General features: G+C 36.5%; 1 protein-coding gene across 1 annotated transcript in view; it reads right to left on the bottom strand.

Annotated features, from left to right (window-relative positions):
- LOC102851130 (transmembrane protease serine 11E-like) overlaps positions 1–20,515 on the bottom strand; it is a 107,762-nt gene that overhangs the window by 59,354 nt on the left and 27,893 nt on the right. The window contains exon 3 of the mRNA XM_006902725.1: positions 10,523–10,645. Coding sequence (XP_006902787.1) covers positions 10,523–10,645 — 123 coding nt within the window. The remainder of the gene's footprint in view (positions 1–10,522; positions 10,646–20,515) is intronic.

Raw genomic sequence — 20,515 nt, 5'->3', positions numbered from 1 at the left:
TCAATCTTTTTAAAGATAATAATATTTTTTTAAAATTTTCATTAGAGAAAAATTGAAATACACACAAAACTATGTACTACATTATATTTATTGCCGTTGTACTGGAACCCACTCACAGCTGTTCCTCCATTGCGTTTCTGAGGCTATACGTTTTATAGGAGAAGATTACTTCTCCTTCTCCCTCAGAATCACTGGATTCACAGCGCAGGAGGGGAAAATCCTCTATGAGATGGATTGATTCGGTGACTGGAGTAATCGGGATGGGTGTGTCAGAGGCAGTGCGGTTGGCGCAGGATAGAGCAGAGTTTAGGGCTGTTGTGCATAGGGTCACAAACGACTCGACGGCACATAACAACAACAACAACATTATGTTTTATGAATTTTTCTTCTATTTAACCACCTTCTAAACTCTGTTATTGTTTGTAATAATCTCTTAGCTGCATCTCTTGAGTATTTTTGATTTAAAATCATTTTACCTGTATATAATAATTTATCCCCATTTTTTAAAATTTAAGAAATGATATTGTTTTTACTATCTTCATGCTTTTAAATGCTTACATATAATTTTACTTTTTGTATTGCATCCAGTAGAAAAGTATAACTTATACCTCACCCAAACAAAAACCTGTTGAAGACTATAAAAAAATACAAAGGGAACAGTAGTACATCAACAGAGAACTACCAGAAATACAAGCTAGGTTTAGACAAGGTCATGGCACTATATACATTATTGCCAATGTCAGATGAATCTTGGCAGAAAGTTAAAGAGTACCAGAGAAACGTCTGTCTGTGTTCCATTGACTATGCAAAGGCATATTTGACTGTGTGGATCTCAAGAAATTTGGGTGACTTTGAGGAGAATGGGAATCCCAGGACACTTGACTGTGCTCATGCGAAACCTATGCTCGGATCCAGGTAGCAGTCCTCAGATCAGAGCAAAGGAAACATGGCATGGTTCAAAATCAGGAAAGGAGTGTGTCAGAGATGCATCCTGTCTCCATGCCTTTTCAATCTATATGCAGAACAAATCATTCAGGAGGCTGGGCTTTATGAGGAAGAATGTGGCATCAGGATGGGAGGAAGACTCATTTAAAACCTACATTATGCAGATGACACAACTTTGCTTGGAGACTAAGGTGATGCTCCAGGTGATCCAGGACATGGTCTTCACAATTACTTGCTATGCATCAGAAAGCTGGAAAATGACGAGGGAAGATAAAAGGATAATTGATGCTTTTGAGCTGTGGTGCTGGAGAAGAGTATTGACTATATCTTGGACTGCTAGGAGGAAAAACAGATTTTTCCTGAAGAGGGTGAAAACAGGCTGCTCTTTGGAGGCAAGGATTCTGACAATGAGCACATTGCAAAGAGGGACCAGTTCTTGGAGAGGGGCATCAGGCTTGGGATGGGGGAGAGACAGCACAAGAGAGGAAGACCCTGAATGAGATAGATTGACTCAGTGCCTGGGCTAAGAGGGCTGAGTGCGTCGGAGATGATGGGTTAACACAGATAAGAGCAGGGTTCAGCTGTTGTACATAAGTCACTATGAGTTGCAAGCAACTAGATGGCACTTAGCAACAACAACAACAACAACAACAAAAAATAGGTGATATAGAACCATTTTTTTAAAAAAATATAGCAGTTTACAAAAGAAAATATAGTTAAATTCATAATTACAAAAACATTTAACAGCTTTCCAAATACTAGTTTTTAATATTTTGTTTTATGCCCTTAATTTCTCCATTCTTTTTCTTATTATCTTCATCTTCTCAAACTCTACAATAATAGCTCATATGGTCAACACACATCTGAAATAATACTAAAGCCTTTCATCCCTAAAATAAATAGTAGCTTTATGCTAAAGATGTTCCAAGAAGCTGTGAGGTAGAGTTATGGGAATTTTTTTGGGTAACATTAATGCAATTAATATTTTAAAGAAGGCTTGTCTCTTGGAAAACCCCTGTGGGAATGCCTGTCAGACTTAAAATGAAATATTAAATTAGGAACTCATTTATAATTACTAAGCAAGACCTATAGCAGGTTTTTCAGAATGAATTAGTTTCCCAGGAATAAGGAGTAAGATTACAAATGCAAATAAATAATATGCACACCACAAAGCCACATATTGCTCTTTTATACCAAATGAATAGAATATAATTTTCTCTGAACTTCTCCATTTCACCTCACCTTTCTCACTCCCTTCCCCTGAAATGGAATGTGCAAAATTTCAACTAAATGATTAATCAGGTTGGAGGGAAAGGTCCCTGGAGTATGTTGGTGGCAGATTTTGAAAATGATCTTGACTAAAAAAAAAAAACCAACAACAAAAAAAATCACATACTTCCTTAAAATCCACACTTATGGATGAGAAATTGGTGATAATATTTATAAAATATTAGAAACAATCAAAACCAATGCCAAGTTTCAATCAATACATGTTTTTAATAAGCAAAAGACCTTCTTGTTGTTATGTGCCAACAAATTTCCTGAGACTCTTAATGACACTATGTACAATAGTTATGAAGCCATCCCTTTCCTGAGCCAGTCTCACTGTTTGACACACCTACCCCAGTACTCTAGCTTCTGTGTCAATCCATCTCAGAGTTTTTAACTCCTGCGCTGTCTCTCCTCCCTTCCAAGCATGATGTCCTTCTTTAAGGACTGGTCATTCCTGATAAAATGCCCAAAGTATGTGAGACAGAGCTTCAAAATCCTTGCTTCCGCGGAGAAGCTTGGTTTTATCCTCTCCAATACAGACATGTTTGTTCTCTTGGCAGTCCACGGTATGGTCAATGCCCTTCAGCACCACAACTCAAAGGAATTGATTGTTCTCCTGTCATCCCTACTTATTATCCAGCTCCCTGATGCAGAGCAAGTAATTGTGGAAACCATGGCCTGAAACAGGTGCACCTAAGTCCCTAAACTGACATTACGACTCTTTAACACTTTGTAGAGGCCCCTGACTTCTTCAGTGCAATTCATCTTTTGATTTCTTGACTGCTAGTGCCAAGAGTATTGACTGTGGAGCCAAGCAAACTGAAATTATTAACAACCTCAATCTCTTCGCCATCTATCATGGGCCTGCTAACTGGCGCAGTGGTGAGAATATCTAATGATATTGATCTTCAATCCACATTGAGAACTTCAGTCCTTCACCATCTGCAGCAAAAGCTTCAGGTCCTCCTCAGTTTTGGCAAGCAAGGTTGTGTCTTCTATATATTGCAGTTTGTTCCTAAGTCTTTCTCCAATCCCGATGCCACATTACTCCTCATATAGTCCATCCTCCTGAATGATACATTTGATTGAAAAGATTTGGAGACAGAATATATCCTTGACACACTCCTCTTCCAATTTTGAACCATATGATGTTTCTTTGCTTTGTTATGAAGACTACTTTCTGGTCCAAGTATATAGGTTCTGCATGAACACAATCAAGTGTTATGGGATTCCCATTCTTTTCAAGGTTAACCACAATTTATTTTGATCTACATAGCCAAATGCCATTGCATAGTCAATGAAACACATTTAAACATTCCTCTGGTACTTATTAATTTCTGTCAAGATCCATCTGACATTGGTGATAATGAGTCTAGAGCAACGGCCTCTTGTAAACCCAGCTTGTATATATTTCTGGTAGTTCTCTGTCGATGTATTGTTCCAGTCCAGAAATTAAACAAGCCTGAAACATCTAATTCTACTGAGAAATGACTTTAAAAATTGTTGGGAATGTTCATTTGAAAAATTTAGACTAATGTGAAAGTTCTTAAATTCTTCCAAATAAGCTATATCACATGAAGAAGGGGAAAGATCCCAGCATAGTGCGTTAGAATAAAAAGAGAATAGTACAGGATTGGACAGGGTTGTTCATAAATTGGATTTGTTGTTCATAGGGTCACTGTGAGTTATACTTGACTTGAAGGAATCTAACAGCAGTATGTGCCTTCCTTTTTTTTTTTAAGCATAACACACTCTTTCCCTTAATTGTAGACATCTTGAATATCTAGTGTTTATGTAATTTATACACACACACACACACACACATATATATAAATGTATGTTTATTGTGATTTACTTTTTGAAAAAATGTATCTGAAAAATAATATGTGCAATGGCAAAATGGTTAAAGAATAAAAGAAAATATAGACTTGCATAGCATTATATTCATTCTGGCAAAGTCCAACTACATTTACATCCATGGTCCTAAGAGGTTGTAATATCTTAAATCCCAATGATAAAGTCACAGCCATTAAGTATTTCTTGCCTCTTGAATACAAAGTGATTACACTATCTGACACATAAGGGTAGAGTGCATATATATAACACATTATACATATGCATTGAGTCTTAAGTCTCCTTTTATTGTTAGGGTGTGTTTCACACTTTTCTTCATTCACATTGTGTTTTAGACAATCACTTCTATACATTGTGGTTTATAAAATCAATCACCATTGCACTCGACTCTGCCTTTTCATGTTCTCTCTGAATCTTTCCCATTTTTGTCACACTCTCCCTCTAATCAACAAAATTGTGTAACCCCATGATTTCCTTCTGCCAATCTTCACTCCTCCGTTCTCAGCCTTTCCCCCCTTGAACTTCAGACATGTTTACTACCTATCCTCCTATTTTTACTATAATAGTCTTATGCAGTAATTGTCCTTATGAGACTGTCAGTTCTTAAAGAATAATATGCTCCAGTCTCCCCCTGTTATGTAGTATTGTCCCTAAATTGTTGCTCCTGAGACTGCATGGTATTCCATCATGTGAACGAAATAGAAATTTTCATGTCATCCTTATGCAAGAGGGCATGCTAAATCTTCTCTGCATTGTTCCAATTTTAGTATATTTGCTTTGTTCTTATGGCAATTCATGGGATATTGAGTACTTTCCTCCCACATGGCATCTCAAACGCATTGATTCTTCTTCTGAGTTTTTTATTCATTGTCCAGTTGTCAGAAGCATAGCAGGTGTTTAAAAAGACCATGGCTTGAATCCAGTACATCTTAATCTTTACACTTACATCATTGCTCCTTAATAATTAGAGGGGTACCTGACAGCAGTCTTTCCCAATGCAATAGTTCTCCTGACTTCTGGTGCTAATGGAGGTAATTGAAGATATCCAAGTAAGATTAAATCATTGACAGTTTTAACATTTTCTTCATCTGTTGTGATATTCTCTGTTGGCCCGCTGTTGAAGATTTTTGCCTCATCATGTTGACACAGAATCCAGTCTTCGATCTTCTGCAGCAATTGTTTCAAATTTTTCTCACTTTCAGCATGGAATGTTCTGTCATCTACAGAATGCAAGTTGTTGATGAATCTTCCTCCAACTCTGATGTCATATCTTCCTCATAAAATTCAGCTTCTCTGAACCAAAAATAATTTTACTGACATTGAAATATTAAGGAAGTAGCATATGCTAATCAGTCAATGGTAATGAAGAAAGACATACAAAATATATTAAAGGAATTGGCAAAACATAAGGTGCCAGGAGGTGGCGGGCTACCAATTGGCTTGTTTCAACTAAACTACCATGCCCAGAAAAGCTCACCAATACGTGCCAAGGTATTTGGAAGACAGCTACCTGACCTAGTGACTGGAAGAGACCTATATTTATTCTTATTTCCAAGAATGGTCATCCAAAAGAAAGCAAAATTTATCAAGTAACAAGATTGTCACTTGCAAGCAAAGTATTGTATGATCATCCAAGACCAGCTAGACTAGTATATAGACACTGTTAACTCCAGGAGTTAAAGCTGGGTTGAGCACATGCCTTGGAACCGCAGGCATCTCTGCTGATAGTAAGTGGATCTGTGCTGAAAACAGAAAAGACCAGAAGGATGTTTGTGTTTTGTTGAATATGCAAGGGCATTTGACTCTGTGGATCACAATAAATTATGGGTAACATTGAGAAGAATGGAAGTCTCAGGACACTTTATTGTGTTCGTGTGAAAATACATCTAGAGCAAGGTTTTGTCTTAACAGAACAAGAAGAAAAAAATATATTGTTTAAAGCTAAGAAAGGTGTGTGTCAAGGCTATATCCTTTCTTTATATCATCTTTTCTTTTGTCCAGTTGTTTAAATGAAGGCTGATGAATCAATAACTTTATAAATTATGTTCATATACTTTGAAATGTTGATTGCATTTCCCCCCCTAAAACTCTTAGGTGTTCTTAATTCCTTTTAGCTTAGAAATTTGATGTAAGATTATTCCCATCTCACACATGAACTGATGTTTTAATTTATTCTAAAATAGCCTTGATTAGAGAAAATTAGAATTCTACAATTTAGGACAATTTTTTAAATTCATATTACTTGTCTTTAATTTTATGAGGCACATGAAACTAAGCAAATACTAACAATTTTTCCTCCATCTGAAGCATGAATACACACTAATAAATGGAAGAATAGAATTGTATGTGGTCCTTGATTTCATAAATTTCCCTTATATATTTCCAATTTTTTTTTTTGCTTTTAACTTTAGTTTTGCTGATTTTTAGGGGTTTTTTTTCCTTTAACAATTTGTAGATAAAGCGACTTGTTGAAGATCATATAGCTAGTAGATGGAATTGAATAAGAACCCCAAATCTATAGTATATTTCTTTTATTTTGTAATTTTTTGTTTTGAAGAATATTCTTATTATTTGGTTTACTTGCAAAGTTCATATACATTATTTTTCACACCGGATTTTTCCCATTTCCTTTATCTACCCCTCCCTCAAGCTATCAAATTGTGCAATCCTATGATTATCCCCCTACCCATCCTCAGCCCTCTGCTCCCACCCTCCCCCCACCTTGGATCTTCATACATGTTTTACTAGTTATCTTTATATTTCTACAATATTGGTCTTATACAGTATTTGTCCTTATGGGGCTGAGTTAGTTCACGTTACATAATTAAAGCCTATTTCCTAACTATTATACTATAACATGTCCTCATAATTTCCTTTTATTCAGAAATTAAACTCCAATTGGAGACTTTATGCCTCCATTTTCTACATTTATTCTCACTATAATGAAAATTTGGGGGCCTAGTGTGTAAGAAGTTGTACTGCTAACCCAAAGGCTGGTGGTTTAAATCCACCAACTGCTCTGAGAGAGAAAGATGGACAATCTTCTTTCATGCAATTTACAGCCTCTGAAAGCCTACCAAAGGATCTATGAGTCTGTTGACTCTATGGCAGTGAGAGGGAGTTGATGTTAAAACATGTCACATTTTCCAGGAATCTATTTTCATGAGAAACTAGAAGATGTTATAGAGAGACCACAAATTAGAATCCTATACAGCTAGTCAGAAGATGTCAGAAATATGTCAAGAAATTAGAGATGAATGATGCTATCACTGTTCTTGACAGAATTTGGTTTGGTTGGTAAGGTTACATGAGTTAATTTTTAGTGGTATCTGTGGCAATAAAATCTTACTGACAAAAGACAGTCAAGCTTCTTTGCTGAATATTTAGTCAGGAAAAAGTGAACTTAAAACAAATCATTCTCAGATAGGTGTTTCACAAACTTCACTTTGATGAGTTCCAAGGTATGTTGGACTATATTCTTCTATATCTGATTTCTCTTGTTTGAAGAACTTCATTTCATGAACAGAAAGAACATGAAAATGGACAGGTATGTTGGGAGTGGAATATGTGTTTATTGAATTATGAATTCATGAAAAATATTTGTTGACCAGCTAGAAAGTGAAGAGATTGAGATTGTTAACAGCTTCAGTATGCTTGACTCCACAATCAACACTCTTGGTACCAGCAGCCAGGAAATCAAAAGATGAATTGCATTGGGAAAGTCTGCTGTCAGGGACCTCTCCAGAGTACGAAAGGGCAATAATGCCAGTCTAGAGACTAAGGTGCAACTTATCCAGGGCATGATCTTCATAATTATTTGCTATGCATCAGAGAATTGATGCCTTTGAGCTGTGGTGCTGGGGGAAAGGAGTATTGAATATATCATGAATAGCGAAGGGAACAAACAGGTTTGTCTGGAGAGGGTGAAACCAGGCTGTTCTTTGGAGGCAAGAATTTTGAAGTTCTGTCTGACATACTCAGGGCATGTTGCAAGGAGGGACCAGTTCTTGGAGAGGTACATCATGCTTGAGACGGTGGAGGGACAGTGCCAGAGAGGAAGACCCTTTGATGAGACAGATTGATTCATTGACTGGGGTAATGGGGTAGGTGTGTCAGAGACAATAAAAAACTCAGGATAGAGTAGGGTTCAGAGCTGTTGTACAAAGGGTCACTATGAGTCACAAGCAACTCAATGACACATAACAACAACAACAACAACGTATATTATATTTTATCATATCATTATATCAAAGTTGGTGCATTACATATTACACTGATAACCAAAGAATGGTTATGGAATCTACCCACTGCTCTTAGAAGAAAGATGAGAAATCTCCTTCTGTAAATATTTATAGCCTCAGAATTCCAATGAAGAGTGGCCATAAGTTGGAATTGACTGTGGCAGTGTATTTGGTTTTTAGCATCATGTGTCAGTCTCTTTTATTATGAGATGTAGTGTAGTGTGTTTCATGAGTCATTATTTCTCTCTATCATTTACCACTATGAGACTGCACACAGATTGTTTTATTAATTATTTAATACATAAGTAAAATTAAATAATAATCTTAAATAAATAATTAGATTATTATTAATAGTTTAATTCTTCTGAATTTCCACATATATTTAATAAGGTTAATAATCATGGCTATCTTATCAAGATTTTTGATATTTAAAAAATGATAAAGCAAAGATATACTTAAAAGCATAATGCCTAACACAAATTTTATACTCAGTAAAAAATTAAGCATTGTCACAGAAATTGCCAAAACTCATTTTTGTTATTTTCTATACTATTACAAATCTTAAACTGACTGTTATTATTCCAGTGTGTATAGGTGAATGTTGGATGCATTTGTTGTGTTTCATTCCATCGAGTCTGATACGACCCATAGCAACCCTAGGAACAGCGGATCTGAACACGATCCTTTTTCATCCTTACACTTTCTAACATACTAGAGCCCACTGTGGCAGTTACCGTGTAAATCCACCTGGTTGAGGGTTTTTCTCTCCTTTGTCAACCTTCCACATTCCAAGTATCATGTCCCCTTCCAAGAAATAGCCCCTCACACATCAATATATTTGTACATATACATGAGGAGAAATTGAAACACTTGTTGCAGAAGATCAACGACTGCAGCCTTCAATATAGATCACACTTTAACATCAAGAAGACAAAAGTCTTTATCACCAGGCCAATCAGGAAGATCATGATGGAGAAAGGATTGAAACTATTATCCATTTCATTTTGCTTGGACCCACAATCAACTACCTTGGCACTTAATCAGAGGCTGTATTGCATTGAGAAAGTCTGCTGTCAAGGACCTCTCCAGAGTACTAAGTTTGAAGGCTAAAGTGAAACTAATTTATGCCATGGCTTTTTTTTTTTACATTTTCCCTGATTTTGTTCCCCCATTGGTTGATTTTTTAAAAATATTTTTTATTATTATACTAGTTTATTCACAAAATTTGAATACGTTGTTTTCACAAATGGAGACTTGTACACCAATGTTCATAACAGTGTTATTCACCATCACAAGACCATGGAAATAGCTCAGATGTTCAACTACAAATGAATGGATTGAGAAATTATGGTACATTCACACAATGGAATATTACGAAGCACACAGGAACAATGGTTTTGTAAATTATTACCTAACTTGGGACTGGAGAGCATTATGCTGAGTGAACTGATTCCGTCCCACAAGGACAAATATTCTATAAAATAATTTATGTAAAATGAATATGAGGATCCAAGGGGGGAGAATGGAAGCAGAGGGATGAGGATGTACAGGGGGAGGGGACATTAATTAGGGGATTGTACAATTTGATGGAGGGGGGTAAGGGAATTTCGCTCCAGTGCAAGGAGCAAGAGTTTTCTATCTTACATATTCTCTAAGTGATTTCTTAAGAGGGCTGATGGTTGTTATGTGCCATTGAGTTGCCTATGATTTATAGTGACGTTATGCACAATAACATAGTAGCACCCTGCCCTATCCTGAGGCAATCTCACTGTCTCTGTCACACCTGCCACCATAACCCCAGTTACTGTGTCAATCCTTCTCATCAATACCTACCTTTTCTGCACTGTCTCTCCACCCTTAAAAGCATAATGTCCTTCTCCAAGGACAGATCCTTTCTGACAATATGCTCTAAACATGTGCTACGGAGCTTTAAAATGCTTGCCTTCAATAAGCGACGTGGTTTCACCTTCACTTGGGAAGACCTTTTTGTTCTCTTGGCAGTTCATGGTATGTTCAAAGCTCTTATCCACCACCAAAACTCAAACGCATTGAGTTGATTTGCTAAAGGATTGTCCTTCTATAGTGCTACTAAGATAATGGTTAGAAAGAACTTAAAAATTCTCTAGTCTTTTTCATGTGACAGGTGAACTATCTGATTCTAGCATTTCTAGAAGAACACAATAAAGACAATCTGTAGAAAAATATTTTACTTACCAGAGACACTACCTTTTTATTTAGGTCCATATATTCTTGTGAATATGGTTTTTCAAATTTGCTGTTATAGTCAATGTTATTGACTTTAAAGCTGATATGATAATAGAAAGGTGTGCTACCTGAGGAGAGAAGAAGAATAACTTTTACTATACTCATTGAGTAACAATTTTTATTTCCATGAAAAGCAAATGAAACAGAATAACCTGATGAAATTTTTGTTAACTCAGCATTTAAATTGTCTTGATGTTCCGGGATTATTTAAAGGGAAAGAGTAGTTGGAACCTATGGGTAAAAATTTGTGCTGCAATCCCAAAGGCACGTTGTTCACCACTTGCTTCATGGGGAGAATGGGCAAACTTTTCTGCTTCGATTTACTGCCTCTGAAAATCTGCTGGAGTGTCAGATATTGGTTAGTTCTGACTCATTGACGTAAAACAACAATAACTAAATTTTAACCTTAGCCAAGATACATGGATTACACTTCAACATTGGAAGATAGGCAGATGACTTAGCCATGTTTTCAGAAGACCAAACTTAAGGACTTGCTGATGAAAAGAAAAGACAATAGCGTTTGGATTATACATCAAGATTTAAAAAGTCCTCAAAACTATACCAATAAGCAGCATTACAATGGATGGAAAAAAGACTGAAGTTGTAAAGAATTCAATTTTGTTTAAAATCTCAAGCACTATCCTTGAAAGCAAAGTCAAGAAATCATATTATTACATTAGGCAAATCTGCTCTTTGAAGTGCTGAAGAACAAGTGTATAATCTTAAAGACCAAAGTGCACCTTACCCAAGCTATGATACTGACAATTGCTTCCTATACCTGTGAAAGTAGTACAGTGAATACGAAGACCAAATAAAAAAATCGATGCCTTTGAAATATGGCATTGGCAAAGAATATTGAATATACCACAGATGGCCAAAAGAACAAACAAATCTATCTTAGGACAAGTGCAGCCTTAGGTGCAGTGATAATCAAACTTTGTTTCACATACATTTTGGACATATTATCAGGAAGGACTGATTCCTGGAAAAGGACATTATGCTTGGGAAAAAAGTTTAGGGTCAGTAAAAAAGAGGAGAATTCTCCGTGAGAAAGATTGACACAGTGACGGCAACAATGAGCTTTAGCACGGCAGAGATTGTGAGTTTGGCACAGAATCGGGCAGGATTTCTTTCTGTTGTGCAAAGGTTCCCTTTTAATGGGACCTGATTCAGCTGCACTTAATAAACAACTCAAAATGGATCTGAAAGATTTATGCAAAAGTTTTAAAGTGCCAGGTTTTGTGTTTGGAACTCTCATAAAGACTGTTATTAATTGCTGTCTAGTTGAGCAGGACTCATAGCAACTCTATCAACAAAAGACTTAATGTCTTTCCATAACTATCGTCGTTTCTCCAAGTTCATGGAGCTTCCGGAGGCATGTGGTTTAGTAGTAGTCCTTCTAATATAACCGTAACGTGGTGGTTGTTGTGTACTCTTGAATTGGAACCGACCCATAGATGACCGACCCTCTAACAGGTTTTCAGAAGCAGTTAACTGCACAGGAGATTTCCCATGCACTCCGGGAGGACTGGCTGGTGGCCTTGAACCATGTGCCTTTGGATTTGTAGCACAGCTTCTTGCCACTAGGCCAACAGAGTTCCCAACCTAGGAACTAGGCAAATATATAAATTTATGCTATAGAATCTGAGTGTTATTATCAAATAATGTAGGTCACATTCGGAGCTACAGTTAGGAGTTCTAGACAACAAAAGCCCAATTATCTGCTCTGTTATTTATAAATACTAACTTAAAACTAGTCTTAAAATGCCATAAAAAGTAATGTATTCATATCTATTTTTATATTTTTACAATGAGAAAGCACACTTTTAACTAAAAGAGTTGTCTTCCTTATTTTAGTCGGTAATAATATTAGTGTATGTAGTCCTACATGATTTTACAATTATCTTTCCCAAACATAACGATTTATTTGCCACGAACTTGGTTCAAGTGGAAACCAGTATATTTTGCATTCCTGAATGTAGTTATCTTAGATGATATTGATGTAGTCCTACATGATTTTACAATTATCTTTCCCAAACATAACGATTTATTTGCCAAGAACTTGGTTCAAGAAGAAACCAGTATATTTTCCATTCCTGACTGTAGTTATCTTAGATGATATTGTTGTATGCTATGTGCCATTGAGTTGACTGCAACTCAGAGTGACCCTATTATCTCTGAACCCTGCCCTAACCTGAACCAGCCTCACTGTCTCTGTTCTACCCCCAGGACCACAGTTACTATATCAATCCATCTCTCTTCTGTCATCCTTAGTTATTGTCCAGCTCTCTGATTCATAGCAAGACATAGTGAAGACCATAGGTTGGATCAGGCACACCTAATTAGTCTCTAGATTGACACCATTGCTCCTCAGTACTCTGCAGAGATCTCTGATAGCAAATTCTCACCAGTGCAATTCATCTTTTAATTTCCCGACTGCTGCTGTCAAAAGCGGTCATTGTGGAGCTGGGCAAATTAAAATTGTTAACAATCGCAATCTCCTATCCATCTGTCATGGTGCTGCCTATTGGCCCAGTGGTGAGAATCTTTGTTTTCTTGATGTTGAGCTTCAATCCATATTGAAAACTGCAGTCCTTGATTTTGGATTGCTTTAAATACTCTTAGTTCATTCCTTGGCTTCTTTAACCTCTTGTAGGTTTTCTGTACTAAAATCTTCCAAATTTATATCTGAGGAGCAAAAGAGATGCCTTTCCACAGACAGAGTCAGCATTAAGCTTGGCACTGAGAAGACAGTCTAGAAAGAGTAACTTAAATATTTACATTCTAACCTTTGGGTAAGAAGTAAGAAAGCAAAGCAAAAAACTTAGATTTTTGAGAAGGTATTATTATTTTTACCTAGAATCTGATGCTTTTTCTTTTATTTCCTATTCCTCAAAAAGAAAGCTGCTATTTTGGGAGCCAGTAGTTGTCTTGTATAGTTGATACAGGGATATTTGGAAATGCTGTCCTTAAACAGAAAAAAATTCCAAGAAGTCCAAAACTCATTGCTGTTGAATCAGAACTGACTCAATAGCTGGCCATCTAGGTGGTTTTCAGAGGCTGTAAATTGACCATCTTTCTTCCATAGAGCAGCTACTAGATTTCAGTCACCTGCTTTTGGGTGGGAAGCTTAATTCCTTACTCACTAGGTCACCTAAACTCTCTTAAACATAAGTAGTGAGAAAATCTGTATGATAAAAAACATTTTCTTGGTACATCCAGAACTTTTATTGACAATCTCATGCATCCTTTTTCTTCATTAGTTACTCACAGTGTCACCTATTATAATTTAATTTTAAACCTCTGAGCCTGTTATTTTTGTTTGCTTCCTTTTATCTATAATAATTACTTGTTATTGTTACTTGAGTGAAAGTTTTCAAAGCTAGTTGGTCTTTCATTTAAGCATTCATATGCATTTCATTATATAATACTAATTACACAGCATATGATTTTTAAGAGTAGATGCTATCTTGGGTCAAAGTTACATTGTTTCAGAATATTTTATATTTAGGAATCATCTACTACCTCTACCTTGGGTCTGAATAATGAAAAGAAAGAAAAACTGGATGTAAAACTTCTGAGACACTTTGGTTATTAGGAGAGGGTTTGCTCTTCTCTCTCTTTCTGGCTTACCAGAATGTGGACTAATAGAACTGACATAGCCAACTTGGGTCTCTGATACTTAGAAAATTATATACTGAATCTTGGTCACGCTGACTTCTAAACTTATTTGTATTTAAATCTAACATGTTTGTCATCTCATCTATGAAAGTTCCATTGATTCTTAATTTTAAATTAATGATTCTCAAACCTAGCTACACAACAGAATAAACTGTAGAGGTTTTAAAATTAGGTTCCACTTCTGATCAATTAAATGAGCATATTTGGGAGCAAGGTTTAGGTGCTCATATTTTCAAAAGAACTTTCTTGGTGATTCTTAATAGAATCATGTTTAAGAGTCAATGCTCTAGATCAAAGGTCAGCAAAATATGACCAATGGGCCAAATACAGCCAGACGCATGCTTTTTTGTATGATCTTCTAGCTAAGATGGTTTTTGTATTAAAAAACCCTAAAAAGTCAAAAGAATATTTTTGAAACGTGAAAATTATATGTTGTTGTTGTTACGTGCCGTCGAGTCGTTTGCGACTCATAGCGACCCTATGCACAACAGCCCTAAACCCTGCTCTATCCTGCGCCAACCTCACTGCCTCTGACACACCCATCCCGATTACCCCAGTCACCGAATCAATCCATCTCATAGAGGGTCTTCCCCTCCTGCGTTGTCCCTCAACCCTCCCAAGCATGATGTCCCTCTCCAAGGACACGTCCCTCCTGGCAACATGTCCAAAGTATGTCAGACGAAGCCCCAGAATCCTTGCCTCCAAGGAAAATTATATATGTAATTAAAATTTCTGTATCAATAAATTTATTGGATACAGCTACATCTGTTTACTTATATATTGTCTGTAGCTAGTTTGGAACTAGAGCAGTAGCTGCACTGGTATTACAACTAAAAGGCCAGAAAAACAGAAATTATTTGCTATCTGATGTTTTGCTGTGAAAAAATACTGACCCTGCTCTACAGGGAGTACATTTCTACTGTGAGGGCTAGTGTGATGCCTTAAAAACTCAGCCCCATTATTATTATACCACTTTACAGCACTTACCCTAGTACTGGACATAATAGTTACCCAACTATTATTGTTATGTTGAATTATTGTGTAAACTTTCATATACTGTTAAATCTATATGTATATATCAGTATCTAGATTAAACATTCAACTGAAATAATTGAAAAATCATGCCTTGGATTAGTACAATTTATTCTTTAAAGTAACATCTTTATTTTTCCACAGTTTAAATATGTCCTTGACAGCATCTTTTCCCAGCAGTAGTATGTAGTTTTATTTCTATTTTTTTAATTTAAATTTATTATTAATTTCAGTAAAAATTTACAGAGACTTTGGACTTCCATTCATTCATTATTGCAGATTTCTCCCCTGCCAACCCTCCCCCCCCCCAGTACACTACCTTCTTGGAAAAGTAAAAGTAAAAGGAAAAATTCTTTCATTGTTTTACAAACCCTCCCCCAGATCCACTCCACTATGTAGCCTTCTTTGCTCTAGACTACTGTCATGACAAAAATACCTAATCACATATTTTCTCTCTCATCTGTTTCAGTGCAGTATACATTGTTGAACCCATCTTTTTCAGTCTCTCCCTAACCCCAAGGTCAGTCCAGTTTTACAACAGTGGCACCATGCAGTATTTGTCCTTTTGTGACTGAGATACTTCACTCAGCATAATGTCCTCCAGGGTCACCCATTTTGAATAATATTGCATGAGTTCCTTGTTTTTCGATGCAGCATAGTATTCCATTGTGTGAATGTACCACAGCTTCTCTATCCATTCTGTTGATGGTCACTTAGGTTGTTTCCAACTCCTTGCTATTGTGAACAAAGCCACAATAAACATGGGTGTGCATATATCTGCTTGGATGCCAGGCAGTTTTATTTCTTAAATGGAGATTTGCAGTTGTTTCTCCTCATTTGAATTGTGCCACATTCATCTCACGTACTTTGGGCACTTGTCCTTGGAGAAGGACATCATACTTAGAAGGGTGGAGGGACAGAGCAGGAAAGGAAGACCCTGGATGAAATAGATGACACAGTAACTGGGGTAATGGCAGTAGGTGTTCTGAAGTCAGTGAGACTGGCTTAGGATAGGTTGAGGTTCAGAGCTATTGTATATAGGGTGGCTGTGAGTCTCAGGCAACTTGATAGTACATCACAACAACAACAATTAGCAGAAAGCTTTATTCTTTACCATTAAAGTAGATTCTACTTTGAGGAGGTAGTTCTTCCCCAGTTGTATTTTTTGTCTTCTAACCTTTTGTTACTGTATCAATACCCACAGGGCTTTCAAGGGTCCATTATTTTACAAGTACATGGCTAGATCTATTTCCTATTTAGTGTAGCTTAGTCTGTAATCTCAGCTGGAATCTATTTACTCTTAAGTGTCTCTGCTGGTATTTGAAATATCAGTGGCAAAGCTTCTAGCATCACAGCAACACTCAAGCCACCAGCCAATAAATTGAGACAAGAGTGATTGGCAAAATCCTATGGCTGCAGTAAATCACAAATAGGTCTCAACTCAGAAAGTTAAATACTCAAATGTATTCAAATCATCACAATTTGGGTATAAAGTTGAAGATTTCTTTTTTCCTTCAAACTTCTTACTCATCCTGTTCTTCTATCTCATACTTCATTAATCAGGCTTAACTTTCTCCTCATTTGGAGACAGATAATGGGAGACAGATAATGACCCCAAATTGACAAGCCTTCACATGACTAGTCAATAATTTGGCATTTAGCTCTTACCTGTCTTTCCTGTTTCCCTGCAGTCACAGTCAAGAAGATTGAACTGTGCAGTTTCCATAGGTAGAAGATCTACTCTGACAAGGGAGGCACTAAACCACGACTGACATGACGGTGTTCTTGGTTCTTAATGAAAATATGAGTCAGCATTCCTTTCTAAAAGGAACATGTGGCACTAGACTGTCCTCTAAAAAAAGAAAGCACCAAAAGGGCCAATCAAAATAAATTCAAAAGAAAAGAATCCACAGTATTCAATTAAATCCCAGAAGACTCCCCCCCCCCAAACTGGTACATCTCTTGCTAATATAATGGCCAAGAGGAATAAAAAACCCCAAGTTAGAAAGGCTCTATGAGAACAGTCTATCAGAGTTGCCAAGGAAGCAAAAAAGGTTACACAAACATCCAGAAAGATGACAACGGTTGCTACTAAGGTTCCCATCAAAGCAGCCCCTAAACAAAATATAATGAAGCCTGTAGAAGTCTCTGCTCCCTGAGCTGGTGGAAAAGGCTAAGTTGGTAGATCAGACTTTTAAATAAGATCCAATTATGACTCTTAAAAAATTTAATTTGCTATCTAGTTCTGCTACCTGGGTTCAGTAGACATTTACAACTAACACACTTTTGGGTACTTTGACTTTTAACTCTCTCTTCTTCGTGTTGTTAGAGTTGCTTCATTAGAATTCTTTTTATATGGACAAATGTATCTTTATTCTAGCTTAAGTTTATTCCTTCCTCAGCCCTCAGAAACGGAAGCATCGTTTCTATAACTTGAAATACGATTTCCTCTTCAGTTAGCCTATTGGCCCCGGCTTAAAATCTTGGGGTTCTTTTTTGGGAAATGTACATCTAATCCATAAGAAGTATGCATTATTTGCCCAATAGAACTTGATGATCACATTGCCTAAGGTTACTAGCTCTTCATGACTCAATTAAATAAACTCCAAGTCTCTTGCCCTTTAGATATCCCCAGTGTGCATCAGAAAACAAACCATTTTGCTCCTTAATTTGCAAGGACATCCTTAAATTCAGATTGTTCCCATTTAAAAATCTATCTTGAGGATATTCTGAGTCATGTTGTTCTCTTTTTTCAAAGCTTGAAATTATATCTATTATTCACATTTTGTAGTTGTGGTCCTTTGATGACATAAACTATTCAGCTCTAAGCTGCTAACAGAAAGGTTGGAGTTATAAGTCTACCCAGAAGTTCCTCAATAGAAAAGCCTGTATAAATCTACTTGTAAAAAATCCAGTGACCGCACTACAATTTCTCAATCTATTCATGTGTTGATGGGCATTTGAGATGTTTCCATTTTGTTGCTTTGGTGAACAGTGGTGCTATGAACATAGGTATGCAAATATCTATCTGTGTCTCAGTTCTGATTTCATTGGGATGTGTTCCTAGCAGTGGAATGATTGTCACATGTGATTTTTATGTTTAAGTTTTTGAGTAAATGCCAAAATGCCTTCCATAGGAATTGTACTATTTTTTAATCTCACTAGTGATGCATTCACATAATGGAAGACTATGCAGTGCTTAGGAAAGACTAGAGAGCGTTATTCCATGTGAAATATCTTAGTCACAAAAGAAAAAATATTGCATAAGGCCACTATTGTCAAAATAGGAGAATAACTGAACAAGACATATATACATGTTCAAAAAGAAGAGGAGAGAAGGGGGCAGAAAAAGGGGAACGAGGAAAATGACTGAGAGATAAGAGATTAGTATGGAGAAGGGAGAATGAAGTAATGGGAAAGGTTAAATTGATGCTGAAAAGACAGAGTGATAACAGGCATGAATGATTGTATAATATACAAAGTAAATGTATCAAAATGGTGTATATGAATGATTATATGCAAATTAACATGTTTTAATCAGCCACTTAAAATCCTGTGAAGCATAGTCTTAATCTGATATCATGAAATTGCAAGGAGTTAGAGTTGGATCAACAGCAACTGTAAAAGCAGTGGTATAAGAAATTCAAGCACATCTATCTTGTAAAACAACCTCTTCAAATACTCCCTTATTTCCATTTCCTCACAGCATGTTGTCTATGAGAAGAATTAGTCGTTCAGTGGTTAAAGTACTTATCTGCTAATTGAAATGTCCTCGGTTCAAACCCACCAGCTATTCCATGGGAGAAAGATATGAGTCTGCTTTTGGAGACTTGTTAAACCTTGGAAATCAGTTCTTTGCTCTATAGGGTGCTTTGAGTCAGAATTGACTCAGTAGTAACAGGTTTGTTTTCAGTCTTTGTCACTCAAGTGAATAACTCTTATTCCAAATTTTATGGATATGTCATCCTGGAGAGGGTGACACCAGGGTGCTCCTTGGAGGCAAGGATTCTGAAGGTCAGTCTGACATGCTTTGGGCATGTTGTGAGGAGGGACATCATGCTTGATAGGGAAGAGGGACAGAACAAGGGAGGAAGGCCCTAAATGAGATGCATTGACTTATTGACTGGGGTAATGGGAGTAGGTGTGTCAGAGACAATAAGGTTGGCTCAGGATAGAGCAGGGTTCAGAGCTGTTGTACATATGGTCATTATGAGTTGTAGGCAATTTGAGGGTATATAACAACAACTACTAAGATTATAACTTTTGGTTTGGCAGTAACTATTTGCTTGATAACTGTAACAGCCAGCTTTGTAGGCTACCTAAACATTTTGGTCATACAAACAGTCCATTTATGTTTGGTAGGGTATGTATGAAGGCTAACGTTAAGACGGTCATGAGCACTTAGTTTCTGGAGCACCTGATTTTTAGTCCACTATGCACAAATTTCTGTGTTTGTCTCCATCAATTCTTTCCCGCCTATAAAGATAAATGAATATTCAGTTCGTTAAATACCCTCTTTTCTAATTATATTTTTTCACAGAACACAATTATGTTTAAAAACAATAGTTTCCAGTTAGAGAGCTTGGGACAAAGAGATTGTTACAAGCATAACGTAAAGAATCCCAAAGAGTTTTGTTATTTTTTTTCTGTTTAATTAAATTTTATAGAAAAAAATTTGGCTATTCTTTTTCACTTTAGCCTTCAATATGAAGTTATATTATACTTCTCAGGGTTAATTTCTTTTAAAAGAAAATAGATTGTGTCCAAAAAGTGATTGTTGTTGTTGTTGTTATGTGCCGTCGAGTCGTTTGCGACTCATAGCGACCCTATGTACAACAGCCCTAAGCTGTGCTCTATACTGTACAAATCTCATCCAAAAAGTGGTAGACTTTGGAAGAAGAAATTTTAGCTTAGAACCTCTGATTACATGCTCTAATATTTATTTGCTTGTTGATCATGTCCTTAGAAAATCATAAGTTTGGAAATGATAGGCTAACTCTTTATCAATATCTTCTCAAAACATAGGAATAAAAAGAGAGAGACTACTGTAATTTAAAAAAAAAAAGAGAGAATACTGTAATACTTTATTCATCAACACTTTCTCATTACCAAGAAAGGAGCTAAGTGTTCAATATATGCTAGTTGTTGTTGTTGTTGTTATGTGCCATCGAGTCGTTTCCGACTCATAGCGACCCTATGCACAACAGCTCTAAACCCTGCTCTAT

This window comes from Elephantulus edwardii, unplaced genomic scaffold (assembly GCF_000299155.1).
Source record: "Elephantulus edwardii isolate Elephantulus edwardi_28Jun2011 unplaced genomic scaffold, EleEdw1.0 scaffold00442, whole genome shotgun sequence".
NCBI classification, from domain to species: Eukaryota; Metazoa; Chordata; class Mammalia; order Macroscelidea; family Macroscelididae; genus Elephantulus; species Elephantulus edwardii.
This window is presented reverse-complemented; position numbering and strand designations above follow the sequence as displayed.